Raw genomic sequence first — 23552 nt, 5'->3', positions numbered from 1 at the left:
CACACCATGGCATTGATTCGTGCAAAATACCTTATAAATATAATGAATCATTGAACAGGCAAAATAATTTTCGACCCACCTTTGTGTTTTTTGGTGTGTATGTGAAGTTCGATAGTCCTTGCCCCTCTACTACCGTAGTTAATCATGTCTGAACACAACGAGCAAAGTACTTTTCCTGGGACGTCTATTTTCTGGATGTGATCACCGAGCTTCGTTGTGACGGTCTGCTTGTCGATCTCGACATTTAGCGCTCTTTCTAACCAAGCCCATCGAAAACAGTTCTTTATCCCTGCACTTTTATCACTCTCCCTCGCTCGATCCTCTTCTTTCTCACCTAGGACTTTTGCCATTGTCAATATGCTAATATCCCTGCTGAATACGCGTCTTTACAAATGCGTATTGGGTGAACGGTGATTGCAAGCCACGCATGGAGAGCATGCGCACTTGTTGTTTGTACACTGCACACGAGGGGATTTCCTGAAAATTCTACCGCAAATAAGTTGAACACTGTCGCAAAAGTGAATGTTAATGACGACATATCGAAACTAAGACTCGGGTGTGTTAACCCGGAGCCCACCAAGAATCAAGACGTTTTAAGGTGACCACAGACCATTAACCATACTCTCCAAAAAAAAAAATTCTCAACAGATTTACATCGATCTCAAAAAAGATCATTTTGGTCTGAAAAAGTTGGAAATCCGCCGATTGGCGGAAAATTCTCATCCCTGTCATGTAATCCCAGCAATAAGAAGAGGGGGGTCATTAGTAACATCTTCCAAGGGAATTAATGAGGTCTTCAAAAGTTTTTATGAGAAGCTGTATAGATCAGAAGTATGCCAAACAAACTATCATTGCAGAACTTTTTCTCAAACATATCTCTTCCAAGCCTAACGTCTGAACAGGTAGATATTCTTGACAAACCAGTGTCCCAAGAGGAGGTGATAAAAGCTATCCGAGCTATGAAAACAGGGAAATCACCTGGAACCGATGAGTTTCCTGTCGAATACCACAAAGAGTATATAGACATAATTACTCCAGTTTTGACAAAGGTGTATGAAGAGGCTTTTCAGACCAGCTCACTTCCACCATCTCTGAATGAAGCGCTCATATCATTGATTCCTATAAAGGCAGAGACCATACAGATCCTGCCAATTTCAGGCCAATTAGCCGAATTAATGTAGATAGCAAAATACTGGCCAAGGTATTGGCCCTAAGGCTAGAAACAGTTTTACCAGACATTATACACCCAGACCAGGTTGGTTTCTTACAGGGTAGATCTTCGACTGATAATCTACGAAGGCTTATACATTTGATATGGTTACACTCCTCCAACACTGCATCAGTGGCTGCAGTCTCATTGGACACTGAGAAGGCCTCTGACAGGGTCGAGTGGGGTTTTCTTCATTTGGCCCTGTCAAGATTTGGGTTTGGAACTGGTTTCATGAAATGGATTAAGATACTGTACAGTTATTAAGATACTGTATTAAGATACTGTACAGCTAAGGCAGCAGTTATGACAAATGGTCTGATCATATCATTCTTTAACCTCTCCAGAGGAACACAACAGGGGTGTCCTCTATCACCACTTCTGTTTACAATTGTCTTGGAACCTCTGGCGGTAGCTATAAGAGCAAACTCCTCCATCAAAGGAGTGAAAGGAGGGGGTAGTGAACATAAGCTAATGCTTTATGCTGACAACATACTTTTTCTGACTAGTGACCCACAAAACTCCCTACCTGCTTTAATGGATACTATCAGTGAATATTCTCAGCTTTCAGGTTACAAAATTAATTGGACCAAATCTGAAGCAATGCCAATATCCAAACATTGTCATCCACAAGTAATGACACAGTAGAACTTTAAATGGATCCCAAAGGGCATGGTCTACCTGGGTATCAAGCTGAGCCCAGACTTTAGTGAAATGACTGCATTGAACTAAGATCCACTGCTTCAGAAAATCAAGACAAATATAGGGAAATGGGAGAAGTTAAACCTGACCTTGTGTGGCAAAGTAAATGTCATTAAAATGGTGATTGCCCCACAAATTAATTATATATCCATGATGCTTCCGCTCAGTATACCAGATCATATTTTTAAACAGTATGATAATCTCAGCGGCACAGTGGTGTAGTGGTTAGCGCTGTCGCCTCACAGCAAGAAGGTCCTGGGTTCGAGCCCCATGGCTGGCGAGGGCCTTTCTGTGCGGAGTTTGCATGTTCTCCCCGTGTCTGCGTGGGTTTCCTCCGGGTGCTCCGGTTTCCCCCACAGTCCAAAGACATGCAGGTTAGGTTAACTGGTGACTCTAAATTGAGCGTAGGTGTGAATGTGAGTGTGAATGGTTGTCTGTGTCTATGTGTCAGCCCTGTGATGACCTGGCGACTTGTCCAGGGTGAACCCCGCCTTTCGCCCGTAGTCAGCTGGGATAGGCTCCAGCTTGCCTGTGACCCTGTAGAAGGATAAAGCGGCTAGAGATAATGAGATGAGATGAGATGAGATGATAATCTCATCAAGGAATTTCTTTGGGCAGGGAGGAAACCTAGATTTAAATTGAGCAAACTGCTCGTACCTAAAGATAAAGGTGGGCTGGGTTTACCTAATATTAGATTGTATAGCTTGTCTTTTGAAATGGCTAAGATAGCTAAACATTGGAGCGGAATGGTGTCTGGCTTAAGATGGGCCACCACAGAAGAGACTCTTGCCACACCCTTTCCTCCTATACAAGTATTATCCCAACAAGTGACTGGTATAGAGAGAGTTAAAAACCCAATTATTAAGCACTCTAGGGAGGTCTGGGCAAAGATTCATAAGCTACACAAACTCTCACATTACAAGCAGCAATATGCCTCACTATGGCATAACCCAGAAATTAGAATAGGGAAACAAACAGTGTTTTGGAAAAGCTGGGTAGAGAAAGGACTTCATACAATTAATGACCTCTATAAAGATGGCATCTTTAAATCCTTTGCTGATCTAGTTCAGGAGTACGATCTTCGAAAGAAGGGTGACTTCTGGAAGTACTTGCAGATTAGACAATGTATAATGGAAAAAAGTCAGCCAAATAAAGTAGACAATCCAGTTGTTGACTACTTCCAATATCCATGTAATCATAAGGCATCAGTAATTTACAATAAATCGATTTGTTTGACCAGTGGCACATGTGAAAATTTAAGATTGTGAAATTGATTGTGAAATTGACAAAGATATCTGGGAACAAATTTTGGCAGATAATGGTAAATATATTAAAGAAATTAGATGTAAATTTATTCAATACAAAATCCTACACAGGTTTTATTGGACACCATGCAGGCTTTTTAGAATAGGGCTAATAACTAGTAACGTCTGCTGGAAATGTCAAAGGAAACTGGCACATTTCTGCAGCACTTCAGGACTGCTTTAACATCACAGACTGGGACATGTTTAAGCAGGCAGCCACTTACAACCACCAGATCAACATCCAGGAGTATTCAGACACTGTTACAGCCTACATTAGTAAATGCACTGATGATGTCACAGACATTAAGACCATCACAGTACGGGCCAACCAGAAACCATGGCTGACGGGGGACGTCTATCGGTTACTGAAAGCCCGGAACGCTGCTTTCAGAGCAGGTGATGGGGCTGGTCTGAGATCAGCAAGAGCCAACTTGTCCCATGGCATCAGACTAGCAAAGAAGCAGTACAGTAGCAGGATAGCCCATCATTTCACTGACAGCAGAGACACAAGGAGCCTGTGGCAGGGGATACAGACCATCACGGACTATAAACCTCAACCACAGACCTGTGACAAGGATATCACTCTGCTGAACAGTCTAAATAACTTCTTTGGACGGTTTGAAGCCAACAACAGCATGCCTGCACAGAAAACACCACCCCTTCCGGATGACCAGGTGCTGTCCCTGTCTCCAGCCAGTGTGAGGAGATCCCTTTCCAGGATCAACACCCGCAAAGCTGTAGGACCTGACAACATTCCAGGTCGTGTGCTAAAGGACTGTGCAAAGGAGCTCACAGAAGTGCTCACAGACATTTTCAACACCTCCCTGAGCCAAGCTGTTGTTCCCACCTGCTTCAAGAGCACCACCATCATCCCTGTTCCAAAGAAGGCCTCTCCATCCTGCTTCGACGACTACCGCCCTGTGGCACTGACCCCCATCATTATGAAGTGCTTCGAGCAGTTAGTCATGCAGCACATCAAATCCATCCTTCCGCCCTCCATGGACCCGTACCAATTTGCATATCAGGCCAATCTCCACCGATCTCCACTCAGCTCTCACTCACCTGGACATTAAGGACTCTTACATGCGGATGCTGTTCTTAGACTTTAGTTCAGCATTTAACACAATCATCCCCCAGCAGCTGATACAGAAACTAGACTGTCTAGGACTAAATACCTCCCTCTGCAACTGGTTGCTGGACTTCCTGACCGGAAGACTACAGGCAGTCCGGGTCGGCAGCAACACATCCAGCACCATCATTCTGAACACAGGGGCCCCTCAAGGATGTGTGCTCAGCCCCCTTCTCTTCACCCTGCTGACCCACGACTGTACACCAACACACAACAGCAACCTCTTCATCAAGTTTGCGGATGACACGACTGTGGTGGGACTCATTAACAACAATGATGAGTCATACTACAGGGACGAGGTGAGCCAACTGGCCGCGTGGTGCAGAGACAACAATCTCTCGCTTAATGTGGAGAAGACGAAGGAGATGGTTGTTGACTTCTGGACAGCCTCCACCCAGCATCCTCCACTGACCATCAATGGTGCTGCTGTGGAGAGAGTGAGCAGCACCAAGTTCCTGGGTGTGTACCTCACCGAGGATCTCTCCTGGAGCAGCAACACTGCATCGCTGGCCAGGAAAGCTCAGCAGCGCCTCTACTTCCTCCGCAGACTGAAAAGAGCTAGAGCACCAGCCCCTATCATGCAGACCTTCTACCGCGGAACCATTGAGAGCATCCTGACCAGCTGCATCACTGTGTGGTACGGCGGCTGTACTGCATCCTGCCAGAAGACCCTGCAATGCATAGTGAGAGCAGCTGAGAAGGTCATTGGTGTCCCCCTACCCTCCCTTCAGGATATTTACAACACACGCCTGGCCCGCAGAGCACTCAGCATTGTGGGCGACTCCACCCATCCCAACCACCACTTCTTCAGCCTCCTGCCTTATGGGAGGAGAATGAGAAGCCTCCGGGCGAGAACCAGCAGACTGAGAGACAGCTTCTTCCACCAAGCTGTCAGGATGCTGAACTCCCTCCCAGGCCAGTACCCCCTTCCCTTAATACACAAACCAAATGTCACCAGACACTTTAATGAACTGTAATGGAATTCAGTTGCACTATGTTAAAACTGTTTACAATACTGTCTACACAGGTTTTTTTTTTTTTGTTAATTGCACTATATAGAAACTGTTTAGAACACTGTTTACACTTTTCACATATCTGCCATATTTATACTTACACTGAAAATTCTGCTCATACTGCCTTTTTTTGCACTATATAAAAACTGTTTACACTTTATACATCTTTAATCTTTGATAGACTTCACTGCTACACTGTTTATACTGTCATATCTGCCATATTTATACTTACACTGTAAATTCTGCTCATACTGCCATTTATTTATTTATATTTATACTGATAATTACTATACTGTCAGACTGCTGTTCCGGTTTACATTGTTCATTCTGTTTATATTGTCATTTGTCACATTTAAATTTATACCGTTAATTCTGTTCACACTGCCACATTTGCACTTTCTGGATTGCCACTGTCTTGTCTTTTCTTAGATAGCTTTAGCTTGTGTGTGTAAACCCCCCCGGTGTTTTTTTTCCCTCCCCCCTTTTTTCCATTTTTATAGTTTATATCTTGTACCTATATCTTATATTTCATATTTATTACTGTTTGCACTGCGGATAAGAGGGAAACGCAATTTCAATTCTCTGTATGTCCTGCACATATGGCATTATTGACAATAAAGTTGACTTGAACTTGAAAAGACCGTAATACCACAGCTGACTAAAGACGTTCACTCAGTGTTGATGGTTGGGTTAGCCTCAGCTTCTAGAATCATACTATGGCACTGGAAATCACCCATAAACCCAACATTCCAAGAATGGAAAGTTTTAATGAGTGAGACAGTGTCGTGTGAGATCATGCTTGCTAGAATAAGGGGCAAAGGGCCTGTGGCACTGGGTAGCTGGGACTTCTTTGCAGAGTATCTGACCTCTGGACTAGTAGCTTAGTTATAGGGCTCTACTATGAAGCCTATGTGCATTCACCCTCTCTGTTTTTGTGTTAAGATTATACTTTATATGTTTTTTCTTTCAACCAGGAACACATCAAATTACGTTAATTTAACTGTCTGACCTTTTTTTCCCTATCTTTGCTTTTCTGTATAATGTACCATATGAGTCATGTACCACAGTTGTTCAAATAAAAACTTTAATTAAAAAAAAAACATAGAACCATAGAAGGTTATTTTCCTTGTCCTTCTAGTGGTTCTGTGTAGACCTCTGCAACAGAGAGGATTCCTCACATACTGTATAGAAGGTCACTTTTTAGCTGCATGGATAAAAAGGGGGTCAAATCAAGACCCATTGTACTTTTTCCATCTGGGATAATTCTTAATACAGGTTCTATGTAGAATCCTATAACAGAGGGTTTTCTTATTTGAGAAAGTTTCAAGTAAAGTTCTTTTAGGAAGCAACTATCCAAAACTACCTTTTTTTCTTTTCTAAGAACACTTTATTTAGAGAACTACTGAAGAACCTTTTTTCTAAGATTGTAAGAACACCTAACTTTCCATTGAACCCTTGAGGAACCAGGTTTTCTGGGGTGTTTGAAGCCCTAAGGTGGGGTTTACATTAGACCGTATCAGCGGATCATCAGATTAACGTTTTTAAAACGATTAACATGCACACAGCAACACCAATACACGATTCGCCTGCACACAGCAACGCCAATACACGGATACGCTCGGCTCCGCAGGCATCCTGCGCTCCAAATCACTCCGCCCTGAACAGCGAGTGCCCTCTGGAGGGTGCGCACTCCGGCCCTGCGCAGCTCACAGAGCGCGCGAGTGAAGTGCACGAGCAGTAATTCAGGACTGAGCTGCTGTGTGTGTGCTCTCAGTGCATATCGGGCATGCGCGTCACTTACCACTTGCAAGTGGAAGGATGGCAAGCCTAAAGACAATCATAACTACACAATGGGCAGTATTTGCATCAGTATTTGCAGTATTTTCATACTTTTATACTCTTTAATGAAAGGTGATACAAGGCGGAAGTCCGCGCCGTTTTTCAGCAGTCGCGTCACATGACCAACGCCAGCGAATCAGGAAGGTGGATGTCACAGTGATGTTGTCCAATGACGACACCAGCTAGAGCTCAGCACAGCGTATCCGCGTATTCTCAATGTTTACACAGCACCGGACCAGACACGATCTGGATTGAATACGTGGACGCTGGTGGATTCCCGTTTCCCGGCGTTTCCAGGCGTTTTAATGTAAACGGACAGTGCATCCGCGAAGAAAACGAGACAGATACGGTCTAATGTAAACTTGGCCTAACTCTCTCTCCCCCCCAACAAGCATGAATGAGCATTTAAATGTAAATTTTTGTGGAACTCTTTTTTCTCCCCGAAAGTGCATCCATGAGCACAGTATTTCCTATTAAAAACTGCTAATCACATGATCTATTTGAATGACACATGAAGCTAAACACGTACTAATGATGCTGTTAGTCAGGTTGCACAGTTTTTTTGCGTTGTCTAGAAACTCGATGCTCTGGGTGTAAGCATTATAATGCAGAGAGAATGGTCTTGGAATGGTGGCAGCAAACTTCCTGTAATATAAAAAAATAAAAAATTACCAATCAGTTGAGAGAAGATAAATGTTCTCAGCAATTATGTTGGAGGGATCTTTCATAGTCATGTTTACCTGACTTTCTCTTTGCTGTCCTCAAAGCTCTCAGCTACATAGTAGATCGGCTGGAATTCAGTGATTGGGTATTTCTGCAAACAGGTCTTCTCTGGCTCAAAGGGCAAGATTTTTGGTTGGTCAGACAAACAGTACTGCAAGACAGAAATAGATTTCCTTGGTTACATGTTATGCAAAAACCTGGAGTTTGCAGCAGCCTCCAAACATGGCCGCCGTGGACTACATCTCCCAACAGGCACCACACCACCCTCCTTCTCCCAAATTCTGATTACTGCCACACCTGCTCCTCATTCCACACAATCAACACATTCTAAGAACAATTCCTCTGTGTGCCCATTGCAAAGTATCGCTCAGTGTGCTACTACCTGATCATACAAAGCCTTGTTTTCCCGTGCTGACTTATTCTGACTTTGCCCATTTTTCTGTTCTTTCCCGACTTTGTTTACTGCCCTGCCTCCGACTGCACCTCCTCAGTTAGTTGGAATATGCTACAGTTACTAAATAATTTTTAAAAATTTGCTTTCAAGCAAAAATATCACTCTACATAGCACAATAAATCCATGAGAAGTCAGAGATGTAAAATAATTTGTGCTCCTTTAAATAACTTACGGTTAAGTCTGATTTATCTAGCTAGTGACTAGCTGTTATGTCATACAAACAACGTTAAAATTAATTTGTTCAGAATTTCATTTACCTCAGATGTGTTGATAAATTACCAAGAAAGAGCAAAATAGAACTAAAATTACACTGTAATTACAGTTAGCACAGCTGTATATATTTGTATTTAAATATAGAAATTTGTCAGTAATATCAACATTTGCCTCAGACCTGGTGACAAATTACCAAGAAAAGCCACAGTATGACTAAAATTACACTGCAATTACATTTAGTATCTGTTGTGTTTATTATACTGATAAAGTAAACATCGAAATTTGTTAGAAATATCAATATTTTCCTAAAATGTGTTTTGAAATGTCAAAGAAAAAGCACAGTATTATGAAAAGTACACTGTAATTATGTTTATCATAGCTGTATGTTGCTGTTATTTGTGTTATACAGATAATATAAATGTAGAAATGTATCAGGGATATCAACATTTTCCTCAGATGTGTTGATAAATTACTAAGAAAAAGCACAATATTATGAAAATTACACTGTAATTACACTTAGCATAATTATACGTAGCTTTTTTGTGATAAAAGTAATGTAAATGTAGAAATGTATTGGGAATAACAACATTTTCCTCAGATGTGTTAATAAATAACTAAAAATAAAATCAATGATCAACTAAAATTACACTAATTTCACTTAGCATAGCTCTACATAGCTATTATGTTTATTATACAGCAAATGTAAAAATAGAAATTTATCAAGAATATCAACATTTTCCTCAGATGTGTTGATAAATTGCTAAGAAAAAGCACAGTATGACTAAAACTGTAGCCTAATTACACTGATTGAGAACAGGTTAGACATGAGCGCTAACGTATAGTGAAAAATCAACATTGCATTGCAACTCAAACTTGGCCAGTGATTTCAGAAAAGAAAACTTCCAAAGTGCTCAGCTATGACAAATTTATTGGACAGTACAGTGAACATAGGAAATGTGCACTTAGGACAAAGGCTCCAAATGAGCACTAGGTTTAATGGCCTGCATGGTCCAGGAGGTAATGAATTAGTAATGGGAATAATCTCACCTGTAGTTCCCCAAATGATGAGAGCAGACCTGCTCCATAGGCCTTAAAGTCGTTGCCTTGCTTACAAAGCCCAAATTCTATAGTAAACCAGTAAACCTACAAACACAAAAACACAGTAATCTAATCTTACAATCTCAGAAAGCTGAAGCCGAAGAACAAGACAACCTCGGAATTTGCCCAACTTGATTTAGCAACATTAGCTAATCTAGTCAGCTACCTAGCGACACCACTGTGCCTGAATTTTACAGCAAAATAGTTAGCTTAGCTATTGGAACCTCTGCAGCCAATGTTTGGCTAAGTATTATATCATTAAAACCTAGCAATCTAGCTAACATATATTATAAAGGTTGTGGTAGCTCATGTTAGCCCTCACCCTCCCAGATTGGTGCTCAGGGAGTGAACTGGTAATGACAAAAAAACATGGAACTCCTTTAGGATGCTACATTCTTAAATTTCTTTTTTTTTTTAAAGATTTTTTTTGGGCTTTTTGCACCTTTATTGGATAGGACAGTGTAGAGACAGGAAATGAGCGGGAGAGAGAGAGACGGGGAGGGATCGGGAAACGACCTCGGGCCAGAACCGAACCCGGGTCGCCCGGATCCACCTGAGCCACGACGCCCCCACATTCTTAAATTTCACTAACTATTTAGTACACTTCATACTGTCACAAGGCACACCAAAATGTAGTGTACTGTAACTGTACACTACATCAGTCAACTTACACTGTCATACATTGTGGCCTGTCATGCGATTTGTAGAGTTTAATTAAAATTTTAAGTAAAGCGTTATTTTTTCAATGTTGTGAAGAGATATGTCAATTACAATGTGTGATTATTCATTGTGCATTGTTTATGTGACAGAGAACAATTATGAATATATCGTGTATAATTACAGTATGTAGCAGTGTAACATCCCCCTAGTGTCCGAAATGTATGTCCTCATGTCCTAGTGAGTGTTTTATGTAGCAAACACTATAGTGAGCGAGTGGACAAAGCTATAATTTCACCTAGAATGCCTGCAGGAAGCTACACAAATTTTTCTAGAATAATGTTGGATAGTATTTTCTAGATTAGCCTTAGCATGTGGTTATCATTGTGTTTTTGATGTTACATTATGTTATGCTATGTTACATTACATTGTTACACAACATTATGCTGTTACGTTAATCTGTTATGTTACTTTATGCTATGCCATGTAATGCCTTGTTACTTTAAGCTAGGTTACGTTACATTATGCGACGCTATGTAACGTTACATTATGCTATGCTATATTATGTTACATTATGCTATGTTATTTTAAGCTATGTTACGTTACGTTTTTTTTTGTTACATTATGTTATGCTGTGTAACGTTATGCTATGTCATGTAACTTGCCTTGTTACTTCAGGATATGTTATGTTACGTTATGCTATGCTACGTTACATTACGCTATACTACGTTCTGCTATGTTACGTTACATTATGCTATGGTACATTATACTATGCAATGTTACGTCATGCTACATAATGTTATGCAACGTTATGCTATGTTACACTAGGTTATGTTACATTATGCTATGCTATATTACATTACGTTATGCTATTCTACAGTGGTGCTTGAAAGTTTGTGAACCCTTTAGAATTTTCTATATATATTAAAAATGACCTAAAACATCAGATTTTCACACAAGTCCTAAAAGTAGATAAAGAGAACCCAGTTAAACAAATGAGAAAAATATTATACTTGGTCATTTATTTATTGAGGGAAATGATCCAATATTAGCAGCATTGACTACTTGCAGATCTTCGACAAACCTCCACTGGTTGGAATGACTTCCTGGTTTGCGGACTTCCTGGTTCCTGAGTTGTTTGCGCCGAGTCCTTTTTTCCCAGCGAGTGCTGGCGTTCATTACTAATCCTTTTTTAACTTTTTTCTACAAATAATTTTCCAGTATCTTCTTCATTTTTATTGTACTGTCGCTTTCCTTTTTGTACTTTTCACTTTCGCTTTCCTTTTTCCGGTTTTTTTTTTCTTTCTCTCTCTTTTTTCGGAAGAACGCCGAGACCGGAAGCTTTCTTTTTCTCTCCTCCTGTGTAAAGACCACAAGCGGAGGCCATCCACATCGGATCTGTTTTAATATAAACAGATCTTCGATTAAGGTACGTGAATCTTTTCATCATGGCACACCTTCAGCCTGTTCAGTGTGCTGAGTGCAGGATGTTTAGTCATTCTTCCTCCGTCACTAGTGATAGCTTTATTAGCTTTACTTGTGATAGGTGCAGATTAGTTAGCTCTCTGATGGAGAAGATTACAATGCTAGAAGCGCGTGTCCAGGCTTTAGAGAAGGTTGGTGAGCGTGAGAACAGTGTAGTTTCTGTAGGGGAAAGTCTGGATGCCCTAGGTGGAGTTAGTAATCCCCCAACTCCGGCATTAGAGCCCTTACAGCGGGGCGAATGGGTGACGGCTCTGCAGCATAAGCGTAGAGCCAAAGCTACCGCTGAGGCTCGCCCACAGGAGCACCACTCCTCTCCGCATCACGTGCCGAACAGGTTTGCTCTCCTTAATGATGCACCCGCTGAGAAACCTGAAAGAGCTCTGGTTATAGGGGACTCTATCATACGGCATGTGAAAGTAGCTCAGCCTTTAGGGGCACTAGCAGCTTTAGTCAGGTGTATACCGTGAGCCAGGGTGCCGAACATAGCAGGTAATCTTAGGGTCCTAGGCAAGCACAGGTTCTCAAAGATAGTTATCCATGCAGGAGCTAATGATATACGCCTTCGTCAGTCTGAGGTTACTAAAAGTAACTTTGTAGAGGTGTTTAAATTAGTGAAGGCGATGTCCGATGCTGTATTATGCTCTGGCCCCATCCCAATGCGGCGTGGCGATGTACCTTACAGCAGGTTATGGTCGCTGAACTGCTGGTTGTCCAGGTGGTGCTCTGATAATAGATAATAGATAATCTGATAATAGATAATCTGATAATAGATAATTGGGCTAATTTTGAGGGCACTGCTGGCCTGTTAGGGCGGGACGGTATCCATCCCACTCGGGAAGGTGCTGCTCTCATTTCCTGCAGCATAGGTCATAGTCTCAGAACAGGCCTAGTTAATTTCTGACAATCCAGAGCCAAGGCCAGGGAGCAGACGAACAGGCTAAACCGACTGTCTGCTAGCTGCACAGAGTCGTCACTCAGGGCCCACTACATCGAGACTGTGTCTGTTCCCCGAGCTCAACAAAAAGGTAGAAATACTCAGAGTTTGTTCCAGTAACCTAATCAATATAAAATTAGATCAGACTGACTGCACAGCTGCTGACAGCACCTTTGATCTAAAGGTGGGGCTATTAAATATTAGATCTCTTAGATCTAAAGCACTAATGGTTAATGAACTCATTACTGATCAGGAGTTTAATGTACTTTGTTTAACTGAAACATGGATTAAGCCAAATGAATATATAGCATTAAATGAAGCGAGTCCTCCTGGATACAGTTATATACACCAGCCTCGTCTAACTGGCAGAGGAGGAGGCGTCGCGGTTATTTATAATGATTATCTAGGTGTAACACAAAAACCTGGTTATAAATTTATACATTTGAAGTTCTTCATACTCATATAATGTACAGTTGTGTTCAAAATAATAGCAGTGTGTTTAAAAACGTGAGTAAAGCTCAAAATCGTTATAATAGTTTTTATTTCCACGCATTGGGAACACTGCACATTATATTCTACATCAAAACATGAAGAAAAATGTATCAATATTTTAATTACTTTACAGAAAATGAAGAAAAATGAACATTGGGCTGTTCAAAAAAATAGCAGTGTCTGCATTTTTCATTACAAACTCCAAATATTTACTGTATAAACTGAAAAAATCTTAAGGATTTAGTATTCCTGTGAATCACTAAACTAATATTTAGTTGTATAACCACGGTTTCTGAGAACTTCTGGCACCTGTGAACAGGTATTCCAGCCCAGGATGATTTGACAACATTCCACAATTCCTCTGCATTTCTTGGTTTTGCCTCAGAAACAGCATTTTTGATGTCACCCCACAAGTTTTCTATCGGATTAAGGTCCGGGGATTGGGCTGGCCACTCCATAACTTTCATTTTGTTGGTCTTGAACCCTGATGCTGCTCGCTTACTGGTGTGTTTGGGGTCGTTGTCTTGTTGAAACACCCATTTCAAGGGCATTTCCTCTTCAGCATAAGGCAACATGACCTCCTCAAGTATTTTGATATATGCAAACTGATCCATGATCCTGGTATGCGATAAATGGGCCCGACACCACAGTAAGAGAAACATTCCCATATCATGATGCTTGCACCACCATGCTTCACTGTCTTCAGAGTGTACTGTGGCTTGAATTCAGTGTTTGGGGGTCGTCTGAAAAACTGTCTGCGGCTCTTGGACCCAAAAAGAACAATTTTACTTTCATCAGTCCACAAAATGTTTTTCCATTTCTCTTTAGGCCAGTCGATGTGTTCTTTTGCAAATTGTATCCTCTTCAGCACGTCTTTTTTTTAACAGTGGAACTTTGCGGGAGCTTCTTGCCGATAGATTAGCTTCACACAGGCATCTTCTAATTGTCACAGTACTCACAGGTAACTTCAGACCGTCTTTGATCACCCTGGAGCTGATCATTGGCTGAGTCTTTGCCATTCTGGCTATTCTTCGATCCATTCGAATGGTAGTCTTCTGTTTTCTTCCACGTCTCTCTGGCTTTGCTGTCCATTTTAAAGCACTGGAGATCATTTTAGCTGAGCAGCCCATCATTTTCTGCACTTCTTTACGGTATACGTTTTACCTCTCCAATCAACGTTTTAATCAAAGCACGCTGTTCTTCTGAACAATGTCTGGAACGACCCATGTTTCTCAGGTTTTCAGAGAGAAATGCATGTACAACATGTGCTGGCTTCATCCTTAAATTAGGGCCACCTGACTGACATCCGTTTTTTTCACAGAATGAATGATCTCACTAATTAAACTCCACACTGCTATTATTTTGAACACGTCCCTTTCACTTAATTATTCGATTACACAGACTCAGGAGCATGCATATCATGAATGTTGGGTCTGTTGGTTTTCTATGACTCTACTACACCTACTTGTAAATTATTTGCCATGTAGTAATATAATTTCCACCAAAAACAGTGATTGATCTGGTTAGTCGTGTTGGACTGCTATTATTTTGAACACAAGTGTATGTAGCCTCGAAAAATAAGTCTACCCAGTTAATTCCATTGCTTATTATTTACAGGCCCCCGGGGCCATATTCTGAGTTTCTTTCTGAATTTGCAGATTTTATCTCAGATCTGGTTATTTCCTTAGACAAAGCTTTAGTTGTCGGAGATTTTAATATTCACTTCGATAACCCAGAAGACCCTTTAAAAACAGCGTTTGTGTCCATTTTAGATTCAGTAGGGATTAATCAGAATGTCATAGGACCGACCCATAACGGTGGTCACACCCTCGATCTAATACTAACATTCAGGTTAAACGTAGACAATACAGTCACACTTCCACAGTCTGAAGTTATCTCAGATCATTGTCTCATCTCATTCAAACTATGTCGGAGTAATAATATATGCACCTCACCATGCTACTGTATTAAACGTACTTTCACGTCAACTACTGCACAGAGCTTTATAAATGATCTCCCAGAGTTATCAACTTTGATTGGGTCACTGTCAGCCCCTGCAGAACTTGATCAGGCAACTGAATGCTTAGAGTCAACATTCCGCCATACTTTAGATAATGTAGCTCCTCTTAAAAGGAAAATGGTCAGAGACAAAAAATTAGCACCCTGGTATAATGATGACACTCGCACTTTAAAACAGACCACTCGAAAATTGGAACGTAAATGGCGTCAAACAAAATTGGTAGCGTTCAAATTAGCGTGGAAGGAGAGCTTCCTGAAGTATAGAAAAGCTCTTAGTGCTGCGAGATCAACATATCTCTCCTCCCTAATAGAAGATAACAAAAATAATCCTAGATTCCAATTTAATACTGTAGCAAAATTAACCAGGAATAAGTCCACTATAGACACATGCACACCTGCAGTATGTAGTAGCAACGACTTCATGAATTTTTTTAATGACAAAATTGAGAATATCCGACAAAAAATTCAAACTACTAATTTAAGGTTAGACAATGAAAGTGACCCTGTAGTTAACAATATAACTGTATCAGATAATCAGTTAGAATGTTTTACTCCCCTTAAAGAAACTGAATTACTTTCATTAATCTCGGCATCAAAAGCCTCAACTTGCGTACTAGATCCCTTACCTACACGTCTATTCAAACAGATAATACCTGAAGTAATTGAACCGCTTCTAAAAATAATAAATTATTCTCTTACGATTGGCTATGTACCCAAATCCTTTAAACTAGCAGTTATCAAACCCCTGATTAAAAAACCTGACCTTGATCCCTGTCAGCTGTCCAATTATCGGCCGATATCAAACCTCCCCTTTATCTCCAAGATCCTTGAAAAAGCTGTGGCACAGCAGTTATGCTCATATTTACATAGGAATAACATCCATGAAATGTATCAGTCAGGATTTAGACCTAATCATAGCACAGAGACAGCACTGGTTAAAGTAGTAAACGACCTACTGTTGGCGTCTGATCAGGGCTGTGTCTCGCTACTTGTGTTGCTTGACCTTAGTGCAGCATTTGATACCATTGATCATTCCATTCTTCTGGATAGACTAGAAAATGTTGTGGGAGTTAAGGGAATGGCCCTCTCCTGGCTCAGTTCTTATCTAACTGATCGTTATCAGTACAGTGGTGCTTGAAAGTTTGTGAACCCTTTAGAATTTTCTATATTTCTGCATAAATATGACCTAAAACATCATCGGATTTTCACACAAGTCCTAAAAGTAGATAAAGAGAACCCAGTTATACAAATGAGACAAAAATATTATACTTGGTCATTTATTTATTGAGGAAAATGATCCAATATTACATATCTGTGAGTGGCAAAAGTATGTGAACCTTTGCGTTCAGTATCTGGTGTGACCCCCTTGTGCAGCAATAACTGCAAGTAAACATTTGCGGTAACTGTTGATCAGTCCTGCACACCGGCTTGGAGGAATTTTAGCCCGTTCCTCCGTACAGAACAGCTTCAACTCTGGGATGTTGGTGGGTTTCCTCACATGAACTGCTTGCTTCAGGTCCTTCCACAACATTTCGATTGGATTAAGGTCAGGACTTTGACTTGGCCATTCCAAAACATTAACTTTATTCTTCTTTAACCATTCTTTGGTAGAATGACTTGTGTGCTTAGGGTCGTTGTCTTGCTGCATGACTCACCTTCTCTTGAGATTTAGTTCATGGACAAATGTCCTGATATTTTCCTTTAGAATTTGCTGGTATAATTCAGAATTCATTGTTCCAACAATGATGGCAAACCATCCTGGCCCAGATGCAGCAAAACAGGCCCAAACCATGATACTACCACCACCATGTTTCACAGATGGGATAAGGTTCTTATGCTGGAATGCAGTGTTTTCCTTTCTCCAAACATAACGCTTCTCATTGAAACCAAAAAGTTCTATTTTGGTCTCATTTGTCCACAAAACATTTTCCAGTAGCCTTCTGGCTTGTCCACATGATCTTTAGCAAACTGCAGATGAGCAGCAATGTTCTTTTTGGAGAGCAGTGGCTTTCTCCTTGCAACCCTGCCATGCACACCATTGTTGTTCAGTGTTCTCCTGATGGTGGACTCATGAACATTGGCTAATGTTAATGTGAGAGAGGTCTTCAGTTGCTTAGAAGTTACCTTGGGGTCCTTTGTGACCTCGCCGACTATTACACACCTTGCTCTTGGAGTGATCTTTGTTGGTCAACCACTCCTGGAGAGGGTAACAATGGTCTTGAATTTCCTCCATTTGTACACAATCTGTCTGACTGTGGATTGGTGGAGTCCAAACTCTTTAGAGATGGTTTTGTAACCTTTTCCAGCCTGATGAGCATCAGCAACGCTTTTTCTGAGGTCCTCAGAAATTTCCTTTGTTCGTGTCATGATACACTTCCACAAACATGTGTTGTGAAGATCAGACTTTGATAGATCCCTGTTCTTTAAATAAAACAGGGTGCCCACTCACACCTGATTGTCATCCCATTGATTGAAAACACCTGACTCTAATTTCACCTTCAAATTAACTGCTAATCCTAGAGGTTCACATACTTTTGCCACTCACAGATATGTAATATTGGATCATTTTCCTCAGTAAATAAATGACCAAGTATAATATTTTTGTCTCATTTGTTTAACTGGGTTCTCTTTATCTACTTTTAGGACTTGTGTGACAATATGATGATGTTTTAGTTCATATTTATGCAGAAATATAGGAAATTCTAAAGGGTTCACAAACTTTCAAGCACCACTGTATGTTGATATAAATGATGATATTTCTAGACGTACTGAGGTAAAGTTTGGTGTTCCACAAGGTTCTGTCTTGGGTCCACTGCTTTTTTCTCTATATATTTTCCCTCTGGGTGATATTATTCGTAAACATTGTATTAGTTTCCACTGTTATGCTGATGACACACAGTTGTATGTCTCTGCAAAACCTGATGAGAGACACCAGCTTAATAGAATTGAGGAATGTGTGAAGGACATTAGACACTGGATGCTTATTAACTTCCTTCTGCTTAACTCGGACAAGACTGAAGTACTTGTGCTAGGACCACATACAGCTAGAAGTAAGTTTTCTGATTCCACAGTAACTCTGGATGACCTTTCTGTTTCTTCACGTGCAGCAGTAAAAGACCTCGGAGTGATTATTGACCCCAGTCTTTCATTCAAAACTCACATTGATAACATCACCCGGATAGCTTTCTTTCATCTCAGAAATATTGCAAAGATAAGAAATTTAATGTCATTGCATGACGCGGAAAAACTAGTCCATGCTTTCGTTCCCTCCAGGTTGGATTATTGTAATGCCTTACTGTCTGGATGTTCCAATAAGTGCATAAACAAGCTCCAGTTAGTTCAATTGCAGCAGCAAGAGTCCTTACTAGAACTAGAAAATATGACCACATCACGCCTGTCTTATCCACACTGCATTGGCTCCCAATCAAATTTCGTATTGATTATAAAATACTACTATTGACCTTTAATGCTCTAAATGGTCTCGCACCACAGTACCTGAGTGAACTTCTGCTCCTCTATAACCCGCCACGCCTACTTAGATCAAAAGGTGCAGGCTATCTGCTGGTACCTCGTATAGTGAAGGCTACATCAGGGGGCAGAGCCTTTTCTTACAAAGCCCCACAGTTATGGAACAGCCTTCCAAGTAATGTTCGGGAATCAGACACATTCTCAGTGTTTAAGTCTAGGCTGAAAACATATCTGTTTAGTCAAGCCTTGTGTTAATGGTGTTTATGAGGTAAAGGTGTAGCTCTAGAAGGTCCTCAGACATAGAGTGTTTTGGTAAACTGGGATGTATGGATGCTGTCAGTCCCCACTCGCTTGCTCACTCGAGTTTGTTGACGGTGTAGTGGCTGCTGCTTTATGTCCTGGGGCCCCTCATGCCTGTGTTACCTTCTGGCTCTCCCCTTTTAGTTATGCTGTCATAGTTAGTTGCCAGAGTCCCTGCTTGTACTCAGTGCAATATGTATACTGTTCCTACTTATTCAGGTGACATTGGGCATACCTAACAACCTGTGTTTTCTTTCCCTCCCCCCAAATCTGTCCCTCTGAGTTACATGGAGTCAACAGGAAATCTTTTGGTGGAGAGGGTGGAGACCTCGACTGGCTATCGTAGCCTGCAGGGAATCGGCCGTCAGACATTCTGTCGCATGTCCTAGACCCGGTGAAATGTAACTGAATTGTCTTGGCCAGCCCTAAGGGTCCCATCTGCATCTCATCATTGCTGAGGACTGTGCTCCCATCACCCAATCAAGCATCCAGCCAGACCAGGTCATGATATATTTTACCATATTAACATGCCATTGTTGTGTATTATGCCTGATGTCAAGAGACTCATCTCTGCGAGCCTACCACACAGATTTAATACTTGTGTCATTTTTAGGGCATACCTAACAACCTGTGTTTTCTTTCTCTCTCCCCCCCCCCCAATCTGTCCCTCTGAGTTACATGTTGGTCCTGGGATTGAGATGCTGACCTCTTCTGCCCCTTGGACCTGCTTGATCCATCCTGGTGCCCTGTGTCTGGTTGGAGTTTTATCGCATTGCTCCTGTGGAGGACGGCCCCATGAGGACAGTTGAGAATTATACCTGGAGGATGCTCTGGACTCTTTCAGTAATGCTTTTATGGCTGAGGACTACAGTTGACTTGCTAACTTGAGGACTGCAGTTGTCATGAACAGTTTTGCACTCAAGTTTCCATCAATGAAGAGTTATAACATCAACGAAACTGTCTTCATGTTAAAACTGTTATAGTCATGCTGTCTGTTGTTGCCCAAATGAGGATGGGTTCCCTTTTGAGTCTGGTTCCTCTCGAGGTTTCTTCCTCATGTCGTCTGAGGGAGTTTTTCCTTGCCACCGTCACCACAGGCTTGCTCATTGGGGATAGATTAGGGACAAAATTAGCTCATGTTTTAAGTCGTTCAAATTCTGTAAAGCTGCTTTGCGACAATGTTTATTGTTAAAAGCGCTGTACAAATAAACTTGACTTGACTATAACATATCTGTGAGTGGCAAAAGTATGTGAACCTCTAGGATTAGCAGTTAATTTGAAGGTGTAATTAGAGTCAGGTGTTTTCAAATCAATGGGATGACAAATCAGGTGTGAGTGGGCACCCTGTTTTATTTAAAGATCAGGGATCTATCAAAGTCTGATCTTCACAACACACATTTGTGGAAGTGTATCATGGCACGAACAAAGGAGATTTCTGAGGGCCTCAGAAAAAGCGTTGTTGATGCTCATCAGGAAAAGGTTTGGAAAAGGTTTCAAAACCATCTCTAAAGAGTTTGGACTCCAACAATCCACAGTCAGACAGATTGTGTACAAATGGAGGAAATTCAAGACCATTGTTACCCTCCCCAGGAGTGGTCAACCAACAAAGATCACTCCAAGAGCAAGGCGTGTAATAGTCAGCGAGGTCACAAAGGACCCCAGGGTAACTTCTAAGCAACTGAAGGCCTCTCTCACATTGGCTAATGTTAATGTTCATGAGTCCACCATCAGGAGAACACTGAACAACAATGGTGTGCATGGCAGGGTTGCAAGGAGAAAGCCACTGCTCTCCAAAAAGAACATTGCTGCTCATCTGCAGTTTGCTAAAGATCATGTGGACAAGCCAGAAGGCTATTGGAAAAATGTTTTGTGGATGGATGAGACCAAAATAGAACTTTTTGGTTTCAATGAGAAGTGTTATGTTTGGATAAAGGAAAACGCTGCATTCCAGCAAAAGAACCTTATCCCATCTGTGAAACATGGTGGTGGTAGTATCATGGTTTGGGCCTGTTTTGCTGTATCTGGGCCAGGACAGCTGGCCATCATTGATGGAACAATGAATTGTGAATTATACCAGCGAATTCTAAAGGAAAATGTCAGGACATCTGTCCATGAACTGAATCTCAAGAGAAGGTGGGTCATGCAGCAAGACAACAACCCTAAGCACACAAGTCGTTCTACCAAAGAATGGTTAAAGAAGAATAAAGTTAATGTTTTGGAATGGCCAAGTCAAAGTCCTGACCTTAATCCAATGGAAATGTTGTGGAAGGACCTGAAGCGAGCAGTTCATGTGAGGAAACCCAACAACATCCCAGAGTTGAAGCTGTTCTGTACGGAGGAACGGGCTAAAATTCCTCCAAGCCGGTGTGCAGGACTGATCAACAGTTACCGTAAACGTTTAGTTGCAGTTATTGCTGCACAAGGGGGTCACACCAGATACTGAAAGCAAAGGTTCACATACTTTTGCCACTCACAGATATGTAATATTGGATCATTTTCCTCAATAAATAAATGACCAAGTATAATATTTTTGTCTCATTTGTTTAACTGGGTTCTCTTTATCTACTTTTAGGACTTGTGTGAAAATCTGATGATGTTTTAGGTCATATTTATGCAGAAATATAGAAAATTCTAAAAGGTTCACAAACTTTCAAGCACCACTGTATGTTACATTATGCTATGTTACACTAGGTTACATTATGTTATGCTATGTCATCTATAACTATTTAATACATACTGTAGCAAGCTTCTCAATGTACTCATCAGGAGCTCCAAGGGATGCCATGCCTATTTCCTGTAAAGAAAGAAAATAATTAAGATCTTATTTACTCAGTACAAAAGTTTGCACCTCTCCCCTCCTTCATTCCTCAGTGAAAAAAAAAACCCTTGTATTTTACAATTTGTTCTTATAATGGTGTTTTCTTATTGTATACCCGTTCAAAGGTAAACATAAACATACAGCCATTAAATGTAAGCCAGCAGGTATCTTTATCAGGATGCTCAAAGATTCCCCCCCGGCATGCTGTAGTTAAAGGAGCTGAATGTGCATCAGAAAGTCATCACAAAAATCCTAAATAAGCAGTCTGTTAAATGTCTTGTTGGTTTTATCGCTTCAAAATAAAGCTAAGTACGATATGACACTCAAATGTATGTAGGCTATATAACTGCATTTTCTCTGTAATAAACTGTAGTGTTTATGTAAAAGAAGCAGCACACCTGTGAGAATTGAGCAAAACTAGGGTCCGCAAACAGAGGAACGTGTCCCAACAGCTCATGGCAGACGTCTCTAAAATCAAGAGCATTTATTTATTACCTTTATATTTGTAGTAAAGTCAATGTATTACTGAATTGAATCAATTGCCAGCTTATACAGTGCAGTGATGGTTTAGTGGTTAAGGGTTAAGTGTGAGCGCTACTCACGGCTCAGGTGTGTACATGGGCATGGATTCATGCCGGATGTACTGGGTGGAATGAAACACACGGAAGGCTAAACCAGCGAGGAAGTCTCGAGATGACAGCAGCCCTGCCACTGGGCGTAGACGGAAACCGGTGCATGCTGGGAAAAAAATGGAACATTATATTGTCAATACTTTGTTTTAGTTCTTTGAGAGAGAACTGTTTAGATCTGCAAGTGATAATAAAAACTGACTGCTTTCATGAACGTAGAACTATAAATGGATAAAAAGTATGATGTATTTGTTGACAAGTTGCTGTAGTATAAGAGGAATAAAATGTCATCACATTCTCTTTCCGAGTGTTTTATTCCTTACCCATTTGCACTTTATTCATAATATTAATTTGATATCATGACTTTTCTATGGGGACCGTCACTATATCAAATAAACAGTTTCATTCTTGGTCTTTGCAATGAAAATCAAGCTTAAATTTACCCTCATGTTTCTACAAACACTATCTTATCAGAGAGGCCTGAAGGGGAAGTTATTAGTGCAGAACCTTACAGGACAGGAAGTGAGAGACGTCCTCCAGCTGAGGGATGTTGTCCTCGCGGTAGCCGCAGTATTCCTCCAGCAGAGGGAAGACGTGGTTGTGCTCACGACATGCGTGAGTGGGATACAAGGTCTTCAGCTCCCTGAACACAGTTCCCCATGTGGCCTTCTCCACCTCTGTGTACTCCACACGTGGGATTGGCTGACCACTGTTTACAGAACGGGAAGGAAAAAGGAAAAAAATAAACAGTGAGATTGCAGGAACAATAAACTCACCTCCTCAACCCAAGGAAATGGAAATTGTACCACATTTTCTTTACACTTCAAACTTAAATTAGTTTAATAGTTTTGCATAATTTTCCATATAGCTATATCAATAATATACTTTAAATTAATTAATTGAGATGAAAATGCTTAGAAGATACTCTAAGCATCTACGCTTTAAGCATCTAAGCTGCTTTTGCAAAAATCATAACCTTGAAAAGTATTTTTCTCCTTGTTCCTTTTGATTCATATCCTATGGGTTCTTTGAAGAACCCTACAACAGAGGCTTTCATTTTAGCAGGAA

General features: G+C 40.9%; 1 protein-coding gene across 2 annotated transcripts in view; it reads right to left on the bottom strand.

Moving 5' to 3' along the window:
• Positions 1 to 23552, bottom strand: part of pah (phenylalanine hydroxylase) — a 95266-nt gene that overhangs the window by 16533 nt on the left and 55181 nt on the right. For both annotated transcript variants that reach the window (XM_060903725.1, XM_060903726.1), the window contains 7 exons: positions 22997 to 23193; positions 22458 to 22593; positions 22254 to 22323; positions 21775 to 21831; positions 9632 to 9727; positions 7935 to 8068; positions 7724 to 7839 (listed from right to left, as the gene is read on the bottom strand). In XM_060903725.1, coding sequence (XP_060759708.1) covers positions 7724 to 7839; positions 7935 to 8068; positions 9632 to 9727; positions 21775 to 21831; positions 22254 to 22323; positions 22458 to 22593; positions 22997 to 23193 — 806 coding nt within the window. The remainder of the gene's footprint in view (positions 1 to 7723; positions 7840 to 7934; positions 8069 to 9631; positions 9728 to 21774; positions 21832 to 22253; positions 22324 to 22457; positions 22594 to 22996; positions 23194 to 23552) is intronic.

Source organism: Neoarius graeffei, chromosome 21 (genome assembly GCF_027579695.1).
Source record: "Neoarius graeffei isolate fNeoGra1 chromosome 21, fNeoGra1.pri, whole genome shotgun sequence".
In the NCBI taxonomy this organism is placed as follows: Eukaryota; Metazoa; Chordata; class Actinopteri; order Siluriformes; family Ariidae; genus Neoarius; species Neoarius graeffei.
Note: the sequence above shows the minus strand (reverse complement) of the source record. Positions and strands in the feature narration are given on the sequence as shown.